This window comes from Amblyomma mixtum, chromosome 2 (assembly GCF_055824585.1).
Source record: "Amblyomma mixtum isolate Tamu chromosome 2, ASM5582458v1, whole genome shotgun sequence".
In the NCBI taxonomy this organism is placed as follows: domain Eukaryota; kingdom Metazoa; phylum Arthropoda; class Arachnida; order Ixodida; family Ixodidae; genus Amblyomma; species Amblyomma mixtum.
In genome coordinates, this window is record NC_143013.1 from 27,643,617 (window position 1) to 27,655,094 (window position 11,478).

The 11,478-nt window shown below is 48.8% G+C and overlaps 1 protein-coding gene across 1 annotated transcript; it reads right to left on the reverse strand.

Annotated features, from left to right (window-relative positions):
• Nucleotides 1–1,456: 1,456 nt before the first annotated feature.
• LOC149358773 (ubiquitin carboxyl-terminal hydrolase Usp2-like) lies at nt 1,457–2,728 on the reverse strand. Its single transcript, XM_089568902.1, has one exon. The coding sequence runs from the start codon at nt 2,726–2,728 to the stop codon at nt 1,457–1,459; it is 1,272 nt and encodes a 423-aa protein (XP_089425028.1).
• Nucleotides 2,729–11,478: the final 8,750 nt, after the last annotated feature.

An 11,478-nucleotide genomic window follows, 5' to 3' on the forward strand; every position in this document is an offset into this window, starting at 1 on the left:
GGGATCCACCTAGAATCTTGAGGCATACAAAGGCTATTCAGCCGGATGTATTCGTGGCAAAGAGAGGAAAATAAATTAAAGGACAGAAAAACAGATAAGGTACAGGTATTGCGTACAGGTAGGAAGTGGACTGAATTTCGTAGCCATTTATTATATGCCGCCATAGAGTTTATGCCGCGGCTATCTGCTGCTTCTTCGTCGTCCACTACTCTTTCTTTCTCTTTATCTTCCTGTTCTTCCTAGCTTAGCCCCCTCCTCTACCCGTGGAGCCATGTAGGCATCGTACGGTACAGGCTATATATGATATCTGCAGTGCATGCCTATAAAAAATTATGCTGTTTGTATGTATTCAGACGAGCTAAGGCCAGCATTAGGCTTCATTCCTGAGCTCTGAAGTGCAAACCCTGATTTTGAATTAAAAAGGAAACTCGAAACCATAGACAGCGAGGTCTAAAGGGGACGTCACCATCGACATAGCGTGTGTAAAAAAATATACAACCACTACTAAAGAGTGCTTTCTCCAACTAAATCTGCATTCACCCCATTGCAGACTTATACGTACATGCATCCATAACTGGCATTGAACACTTTTTCACCCTTTGCAAGGCCTCTCTTATGTTTCATTGATTTTATGAACGGAACGGGCTTTCACGCTGTAACGTTGACAACCTCGACAGCACACGTAAACTGCCGATACTTTGTTCAGCCCGTAAAATTTCTTTGCAGTTTGATGAAACATCACATTCTGGTTTCCTTCCATTGCAAGCAGTTGAGTGCGTGCAAACGCAGTGCTTGCAGTTAGAATGTGGGGTGGGGTGAAGGGGAGGAGGTACGTTGGCTATAGTGAAAGAAGTACAATTAATGTATGAATAAGCCATATACGGAGACTGTAGTTATGACTATGTACCATATCACACAGCACCGCTTGCAATGGTGTTGTTGCTTGCTCATTGACTTCAACCATACACACTAGTTTTTCAATATACTACGTCGTTTAAACCACATCACAGCGATACTCATAATAAATGCTACAGTAAACAGACGAGACGAATAAAAGAATTCTTTCTTCATAATTTTGTAGAATGAAACGTGGCGGCAGAAAGCGAACAGCGCACCGTGAGTAATCGCGTGCATCACTTACGTTTTGATCTTACAAGCAAGCTTTCCCGTAAAATTTGTGAGCTGCGCCGGTCTCGCTAAAGTTGCCAACCAAAGCAAACAACGGTGGAGGCTAAAGCAGTGTTGTCAGCAATAGAGCGCATTGTGAGCCGGTACATTTGCACTCTTTAAAAGGTAAGTGAACCGACTGAGGTACTCTTTGTCAGTGTCCGGCATCAATGCTGTACACTGAACAGGTCGCTCGACACACGTTCACTTTCCAGACAAGCTACTTTTACCGAGGACTCTGTAATCAGAAATTTGGTGCAGGGATTCCCGTCATGCGACTGACTACCTGTCACGTCTTTTTGTAGAAAAGGAGGTAAGCGTTTTCCAAGAGGAAAGGCTTGGTCAGTTCTTCCTCCATGTCGTCCACCAGGCTCACCAACTCGTCGTCGAACTTGTACCACTTCTCGCCACGCAGGTGGTTCTCGGCCGCGTAAGCGATGTAGTGACCGTCCTGCGTCGAGCGCGTCCCTATGTGGGCCACGATGCCATACAGCCTGTACTGTGGCCACGTGCCCGAACCGTTGGGCAGGCACATGTTGATGCTGGGTATCTGGATAGGGTCCCGAATCTTGTGTGTCTGGCCCGTGGCGCTGTCGTACTGGAAGCGGAGCAGCTGGAGCACCACCGCGGAGGGCGTCTGGGAGATCATGGTGCGGTGCAGCCAACTCGTGTGTGCGGCCATGTTGCAGATGGGTCCCGGCTGCAACTCGTTCTCGCTGCTGGTGTCGCGGCTGTCCATTCGCTTGGCCTCGGTGAAGGACACGAGCAGGTCGTACAGGCGCACTACATCCTTTCCCTCGCTACCGGCTCTGCCGCGCTGGTCGATGGTGATGGGAAGCACGTTGTACTCCTGAGTTCGGATGCTCGTCTTGAGGCAGGCGGTGCACTGGTGTATGTCCGACGTCTGACCCGTGAACAGGTGCACTATGGGCGAGTCGTTGCCGCGCTCGTAGCTTTGCCAGCCCTTGTAGGCCACCAGCAGGATCCGGTCCAGGATGCGCTTGTTCATGGTCGAGATGGAGACCTGGAAGAACTCAGCGTTGAACTCTCCCGATCCACTGCTGTTGGCCTGCTGACCCGGTTTATTGCGTTGCCGGCGGCTGTTGAGTATCTTGTGGAGGACGTTGAGCAGCGTCATCACAAACTCGGCCGCATCCTGCTGCTCCTGCGTGCTGGACGAAGTGGACATGAGCTGTGGCATGAAGTGGCGGCAGAGCCGCACGAAGTTGTCCTGCGTCGCGGGCTGCAGGTTCCTGGCGACGCATTCGACGTGCAGGTTCAGGTAGCTCCACAGGAAGGCCTCCTCGTTGGAGCCCATGACGAGGTTGCTGTTCTGCACCCACTCCTGCATGAGGCCATCCATCTCGGGCGTGCGGAACAGGCATTGGAGCGAGGAGATGGCGAAGCACAGGTTCTGGCCGCGATTGACGAGACCCGGCGGGAGAGAGCTACCCATCGAGCCGGACCCAGCCGAGGCGAAGGTGAGCTTGCGGTGCAGCTGAGAGAGCATGGACGCCCGGCCCAGCTTAGACAGTGCGGGGCCGTCGCGGGCCGGTTGCATGGTGGATGGCCTCGGCGGAAGGCTGCCGGCCGATGCCCAGCCGCGGGCCCATACCTTCCGCGCCGAGGCTCCCCCGCGACGACCTCCGCGATGGCGTTGCCACCCACTGTTCGCTTCCCCGCCAACTTACGGGCGAGCACTTCTTCTTTGCCCGCGCTTGTAGGGGGCGCCACCATCAGAGAAGCGGCTGTTGGCTTCAGAAAACACTCGTGCCAAGGGGGACAGTGGTCAAGAATAAGGCGATGGTAAAACAAATTATCAAAAGATGGATTTCTGATAAGACGAAACAAATTGAATGTTGTGAATCTAGCGAGTAACTGAATAGGGCATCTGGCATTGAACAACGCGGATTTATAAAAAAAAACAGATAAATGGGCAGGAGACATAATTTCTAAGTAAAGCGCAATGAAAATCGATGGCAGCAACGTAGCTGTTTCTATTTGCGATGGAAGTTCTGCATCCGCGTAAACCCGATATCGAGACGCATGCACCACGATCGGCAGAAGGGTAGAAGGAAAGACAGAGTTCAAGCCCTGGAGAAAAAAAAAGAATTATCTAAGGACTTGGATGCGATCTACGTGGACGTCGAGGCCTATGCCGAGCCAGGCAAGTTCACGATAGCTTCGGTCGACAACCAGAAGAGGCCAATTATAAGGGTTTCGATCTATGCCAACTGGATACTAGGGAAGCGGAATCAGTGGCCATAGCCATCATCATCAAGATTCAAAACCAATGAGGGAAGTCATCTCACGTAATGTCGGACTCCAAACAAGCCTGCAGGGAGTACTTTGCTAGAAAACTTAACGGAAGGGTGAGTGAACTATTAAGTGGACTCTGCCGCTCACACAAAATGAAATGGCCATCTAGAAACTAAGCCCTAACTGGAAACGAGGTAGCGAATGATCTAGCCTGAGCGTTCACAATTTGGGCGGATGCTCATCTCTGCATCACACACCCTGAGACTTTGCCGTCCCTTGTTCACTTTGTGAGTGTCAAGAAACCATATGCCACCCAACTTAGGTTAGATTTCTCACCACCACACAAACAACTGTGCTCCTCTGAAGCCAGAGACAGGAGTAGCATACAAACCAACACATTTCTTAATTTTCCATATTTCAAACAAGATTAGTCCAACAAAATACCCAGGTTACGATCCTTGGTGCGGAGAAAGCCCAAAGCTCTGTCATAAATCTTGGGAATGCCAGGAATAACCAGACCAAACGTTAGCATTGCCATGCCCGAGAAAGTAGCAGTGGGAGGCGGCCCTGACCAGAGGCAACCTGGACCGGCATCATCTTCATCAGCCGGACTACGCCCACTGCAGGGCAAAGGCCTCTCCCATGTCTCTCCAATTAACCCTTTCCTCTGCCAGTTGCGGCCACCGTATCCCCGCAAACTTCTTGATCTCGTCCGCCCACCTAACTTTCTGCCGCCCCCTGCTACGTTTGCCTTCTCCTGGAATCCACTCCGTTACCCTTAAGGACCACCGGTTTTCTTGCCTTCGCATGACATGCCCTGCCCAAGCCCACTTCTTCCTTTTGATTTCGACTAGGATATCATTAACCCGCGTTTGTTCCCTCACCCACTCCGCCCACTTCCGATTTCTTAACGTTACACCTATCATTTTTCTTTCCATTGCTCGCTGCGTTGTCCTTAACTTAAGCTGAACCCTCTTTGTTAGCCTCCACGTTTCTGCCCCATAGGTGAGTACCGGTAAGATACAGCTGTTGTAGACTTTCCTCTTGAGGGATTTTGGATAAGTGCCATTCATGGTCTGAGAGAACCTGCCATATGCGCTCCATCTCCTTCTTATTCTTCTAGTTATTTCCCTCTCATGATCCGGATCAGCGGTCATGCCTGGACCTGCAGGGGTGGACCATCTAGCTAGTCTACACGTCAGCTGCCCCCAGCGCAGCCTTGAACTAGGGGCACCGACCACCTAGCTCCTGCAAATTTTTGTTTTGGCTAAACAGACGTTTTTTTCCCCTCTCTTTCTCTGCAGGGCTGAGCATAATTATCGTTGGCCGTATTCAGCCTAGAGGCTCTGAGGAGAAGGTTAAAAAATAGAGAGAGAGAGAGAGAGAGAGAGAGAGAAAAGGACGGAAAGGCAGGGAGGTTAACCAGGCGATGCCCAGTTGGCTACCCTACACTTGGGGAGGGGAACAAAGGGGAAAAAAGGAAAAAGAGCGGCAAAGAAATGAGTCTGTCAAGTGTCCATCGACCACTATGTCACAGGGACAGAGGGCGCGCACAGAAAACTTAGATTATAGGCGGGAATGCAACCCTGAGTCCCTTAGGAAATTCAGGAGCGCTTTCACCGCTTTCCGTTGTCTGGAAGGTTGCGTCCAAGGCCCCAGAACGTTAGACTCTGTTAAAGGACGCGAGTCCAAGCGGAGCAGAGAAGCAACTAGGCAACCACGCTCTCGCTCAAAACGAGGGCAGTCACAGATGAGGTGGCTGATCGTCTCGTCACAACCACACTGGCCACACGCAGGAGAGTCAGCCATTGAGATGAGATGGGAATAGGCGTTTGTGAACGCCACTCCCAGCCACAGGCGGCACAACAGCGTAGTATCACTGCGGGGGAGGCCGAATGGTATATGATGTTGGAGCAAGAGGTTGAAGTGATGCGAGCGGGGTGTCCAACCTCCAGGGGCAGACCACGATGTTACAGTCAGGTTTCGGGCGAGCAGTTGAAGGTGCCTTGCTGCGTCAGCTCTTGTCAGTGGTATGCGGACAGTGTTGGTTGTCTCGTGAGCCGATCGCGCTGCATCGTCAGCTAAGGCGTTACCAACAATGCCGCTATGGCCTGGTACCCACTGGAAGATGATTTCATGGTCTTGTTCGATTGCCTGGTGATGCAGATATCGTATCTCCGCTATAAGTTGCTCATGGTCGCTATGTCTCAAGGCAGATTGAAGACATTGTAGGGCAGCTTTTGAATCACAGAAAACAGCCCATTTTTGAGGTGATTGTTGTGAGATATACTGTACCGCCGCAAGAAGTGCGGCCAACTCTGCTCCAGTAGAGGTAGTCCGATGCGAAATTTGTTGGTGAATTTGAGTCTGTCGCGCAGGAACGACCACAGCGCAAGCAGAACTAGTAGAGGTTACTGATCCATCCGTATAGACGTGAGTACGGTCCCAGTATTCGAAGTGGAGCATGGACAGTGTCAGTTGCTTAATGGCTGGCGTCGATAAATTTGACTTCTTCGCTATCCCCGGAATAGCAAGGCGCACACATGGGAGCCGCGTACACCACAGAGGAGAGGGAGGTAGTGCTGCCGGGGTGAACTGTTGTGGGATCGACGACTGTTGCGTCGTTATCACCTTCGCAAATGCAGAATGTGGTCTCTGCAGTGGCAAGGGCGCAAGGTGATGCTGTGGAATCCTTGAGATATGACGTATGTGCATTCGCAAGCAGTCTAGGACAATATAAGTAGAGATCGGGTGGTCTTTGGCGAGTGCAATGCTACCCAGTGTTGATGCGCTCAGAGGGAGACCTAGGCATGTGCGAAGGGCCTGACCCTGCACTGATTGGAGGGCACGCATGTTAGTTTTGCACGTGTTTGAGAGTACAGGTGTACTGTACCGCAAGCAACCCACAAATAGAGCTCTGTACAACTCCAGCATTGACTGGACCGACGAGCCCCATGATTTTCCTCCCAGAAATCGAAGTAAATGAGCGATAGATGTTAGCTTTTTTTTCAGTAGAGTGCAATGCGGGCTCCATGATAAATTGCGGTCGATCAGGATTCCTAGGAAACGATGAGATTTGCTGTAAGAAATGACTTGACCGTCGATGCGTACCGGATATGGAGTCATACATTTACGTGTAAATGCCACTAGCGCGCACTTTTCCGGTGAAACGCTGAGACCTTTCTTCTGGAGATAGGAAGAAGTGATTGATGCTGCCCGCTGAAGTCTTGCCCGCACCTGGGGACGCGTCACAGAGGAGGCCCAAATGCAGATATCATCGGCGTACATACACACCTGGACGGTGTTGGGGAGGTTCTCAGGGAGGGCGATGAGAGTCAGATTAAACAATGTAGGGCTAAGGACACCGCCCTGGGGCACGCCACGGTAGGTGTAATGCGCAGGCATCGGGCCATCATCACATTGGATAAAAAATGATCTTTTGGACAGATAGCTCTCTATCCATGCAAACATCCGACCACCGATGCCCACAGTTTCCAGCGCTTCAAGGATGGCCTCATGGGTCACGTTGTCGTAGGCACCTTTTACATCCAGAAAGAGTGCCACTGACAAACGTTTCAAGTGCTTCTGTTGTTGAACCGTGGATACGAGGTCAACGACGTTGTCAATAGAAGAGCGACCCCGCCTGAAGCCGGCCATAGCGTCGGGGTATATTTTGTAGTGTTCGAGGTACCACTCAAGGCGCGACAAAATCATTTTCTCCATGACCTTTCCTACGCAACTGGCCAAAGCTATTGGCCTATACGATGAGAGCTCGAGTGGAGATTTCCCTGGTTTTAGTAGGGGTATCAATCGACTCGATTTCCATTCTTGAGGAACAGCACCGTCGAGCCAAGAGTCGTTGTAACGTTTGAGGAGCTCTTCTCGCGCGTCGTGGCCAAGGTGGGACAGCGCCGCATATGTGATTCCATCTGGCCCTGGTGAAGACGAACGCCGACATCCTGCAAGAGCAGCGTCGAGTTCCTCGCGAGAAAAAAGGACATCCATGGCTGAGACCCGTGAGGCAGGAGGAACACGCCGGGAACTCGAAGCAGTTGGTACACCAGTTTAAAGTGAAGGATAGCTGCTAAAGCAGAAATTCCGAATGCCTACATTCAGGTAAGGAAAGACGGTGCTAAGGATGCAAAAGATATTCTGTAGATTCTTGTTCAGCACTGAAGTGTCACGGACAGCAGGTCATGGAATCAAATCTTTCTAAAGAAATTTTTAATCATGCGTTTTGGATGTCATGCTTTCTTCTTTCTCTGCGTTCTTCGCGGCGGCAAGCGCAGCCACCATTTATAGAGCCGTGTATTGCTCAGGTCAGCCAACTCGCAGTACGCATCACAATACCAGAAATGCTTACAAATCATGCCCAGATGGTGACATGTCACAGCGCAGGCTTCAATAACAGGAGAGATAGGACAAGAAAGAGAAGAACGAAGAGCCAATAAGAGAACAACGAAAAATAAAAGAAAGTTGAGAAACAATACAAAAGTGAGACGCAGAGCAAAGCGACCGCACAGCTCAAAGCCACCGCAGAGACACCTGACGACAAGGTGTGGCGTCATCTCACCGAGGAAAGTTCTTTCGACGCCGGAACGCGTACAGGGCTCACTTGCCAACTCAGCGAGCAGCTCATCACACGTCCTCTCGTCCGAGGCCTCCTGCGGGCTACTCGGCGCATCCGAAGAAATAGAAGAGAAGAACGAGCCGCGCGGTGTATATATACGGCCGCGAAAGGAGCGCGGGCAACGACGCCAGCCTGCGCGCACACACTCACGCAGTGAGCGGCGGCCGCACCCAATCACGTCAGCGCATCAAAGCAATTTCTCGGCCGTTTCATCGCGTAAGCGACCTCGGCCGCGGCCGGATACGGCGCGCGGGCTCAAAGTGCTCCTGGATGTCATGAAACTTTAATGGCCGGAGTGGGCCTCGGCGCCCTCCGTTGCGGCCTCTTGCGGACCCGCGGGGCTTTTGTTGGGGCTGCCCACCCTCCACTCCGTCGTCGCTGCGGCGAAGAGCTGGATCCGGCGCCTGCTGCTGCGCGTTCGTCCCCAGCGCCGTATAGGAGCGGAACGAATTCGAGAGCCTCGTCTCCCAGACAGCGAAAGAAGCCGGCTTCTTCTTTGCCGAATTACTCCGAATGGAGCTGCGGTGTTAGGCTTCGCGCATGGGCTGCGGTTTGTTACTAGGTTGCAATTTTGTATACGCGTGCCAGCCACATGAGCCTGCTGGTGGTATCAATCAATCAATCAATCAATCAATCAATCAATCAATCAATCAATCAATCAATCAATCAATCAATCAATCAATCAATCAATCAATCAATCAATCAATCAATCAATCAATCAATCAATCAATCAATCAATCAATCAATCAATCAAATTAGTTTGATTTTAGCTCTTAAGAAATAAACGCAAGAACCCTGCTTTGAAACAAGCTCTTAGGAATTGGGCAGTTTTCCCAGTGCACCTCTCGCGCGCGGCTAACCACCGCTCACTGTCCTTATAATGATAGGAGTTTAAACTATTCAATGCAGATATTTCTTTGAAAAGCCGTGCGAGGTAATGTAATGTGAAGTTACGTGAAGGCGGGTATTATTTATATGATAGAATTCAATGAAAAGACCGATAATTGCCTAAAGCTAACTTACTTTTAGAGTTTTAGAGCGCAAGATTATGTCGAGAAATTGAAGGCCTGCCAAATTGCAACCTGGAAGACCTGCCAAAATGGAACTGGAACGAGCACAGATTTTAAAATTTCTGGATCGGCATCATGCTTCGAGATATCAAACGAGATCAAAACTTTTTGCGATCACTTTAGGTTTTTTTATTTTTCACGTTGCATATCGATAAAATGGGCGTTGTTTGAATCAAAAACAGACGAAGTTATCGTCGTTGAGGGCGTAGACGCTGTTGACGTGATTCCTGTGACGATGCCAAGTGCAGAGACGACATTTTGTCAACATGTAACGTGGGAAAGCCAATTTAACGAGCTGCCAGATGCGTATTTTCTACACTCTCTACCTCGAAGCACGATTATGATTCAGAAATTTTATAAACTGTATTCGCCTTCTATGTCGAAGGCCATCAATTTCTCGATATTATCAGTGAGCTAAAACCAAAAATCAAATGTTTTTCACTTTATTTCAATTAATTACTGTTTTCGTTGCCCTCTATTACGCAAACAGTGCCCGCCGTGCAATATAATCAAACTGCACTGACCGCACACACTTGCCTTTCGCAGCTTCTCAAAAAATCTGTACTGCATACTTTGAAACACCCTGTATACCGTGGCAGCGAACGCAGCAAGGGGCGAAAGAGAGTCAGGAGTAGGAAGCTGGAGAGGATATATGGGTACCGTGGCTGGTGCTGTAATTGTAATTCAATGTGTTGTAATTTGTTGTAATTCAAAATTGTAATTCAGTGGGAGAGACCTTTGTCACTCAGTGGTCGCAGCTTGGCTGATGCCGATGAGGATGAGGATGATGCCTTATAATAAGGAAAGGAAAACTTTACGCTGTGCGCTGGTCGAACTGGGAGTCAGAACCATGCCGTCCTCTGCTTCAAGAAAAATGAGCCGAGGTTCACAAAAATGCGAATAATGTGCCAAGGAACCGCGTTTTTTTTTTGCTTTGTATTAGAATCACAACGGTAGTCAAGTTATTCTGCGGAACATAATTGCATGAAATTTTATGTCCTTGTATACTAGTCTTAAAAGGCGAACTTCGTTGAAATCACGCGTCCACACGTACATCAAAATGTACAGTTTCTGCCAAAAGTAACCAAGAAACGGTGTTTCCTTCTCAGCTATACGTAGGTATATTGGAGCCCTTACGGTACCCCTAATGACCAAAAGGTCTTGAAAAGTGAGGACCGGGGTTCTCCTTACAAGAAACAGATTTAGAGCTTAAGGGGTGCCTTAAGTGCTCAAACACAAAACAGGTGCATCATGCTAGTTAATAAAATGATTCCCTAAATTATAAAAGTTAACTTTATAACTCCTACTGATAAGCCCCTGGTTGCAAATAGAGATTTGTAGCCGGCCTTTATCAGTAGTCATATCAGGTTTTAGAATTTCGAAAACACGATTAACCTGGACGAAGTGGCTCGGATAATTGTGGTTACATCGGGCAAAAATGCTTGCGTTTTCGAACAGCATGCAGCAAAGCAACCCCTCCAGTGGACGTAACTAATTGAAATAGCCAAATTTTGTCGACCCACAGCGCCGAGGGTAATCGCGTTTCAAAATTCCGAAAACTGATATGGCTATTACTAACAACCGGCTATAAATCTCTATTTGCAACTAGCTGGCTATCGGTAGAAATTATAAAGTTAACTATTAGAATTTAGTCAATCACTCTACTAGTTAACACGATTCTCCTGATTTTTTTACGTCCACCAATACGGGTATTACTATGCCACAAAAAACATCTCATTACCTCAAAAACTTCATTTTTAAAATTTTTGGACCTTCTAAATCAAACCACCTGCTATAGCGTACTGGGTTTTCTCAGAGCATTTAAGTTCTGGGTGATGTGCCGCACACGTCATAGGAAGCTGCGTTTCGACGCCTCGTCTAACGTTTCTTTCAAAACGATTGAAAGTTCGGCAATGGTCGTCTGTGAAAACGAGGAAAATTTAGAGCCCTTTTCGGCGACAACAAGATTTTTGAAGCACATTCAGCTCCTATCGCTTTCTTCCGTTGCCACGTTTGTAGAAGCAAGCAGAAAAATCGTCCAAAACTGACATTTCGACAAAATGATTGTCTCTCCACAGGCACGTATACGTCAGCCAAGTGGACTAACGCTAAACCACGCAGATAAAGAGGATTTAAAATCAAACCTTTGATACCGTCATATATTTATTTACTTAATACTGAAAATAAAGCTGTCGTTATTTCTTACGTCTGCATTTTTTTTTGTATGTGTTGATTGCGAAGGTTTGATCTGAGATCCTTTTTATCTGTGTGGTGTAGAGTTAGACCACCAGGGTTGGCGTATAGGTGCCTGTATATGTGCACGACTTATAGGACTCGTATACATCAAAACAA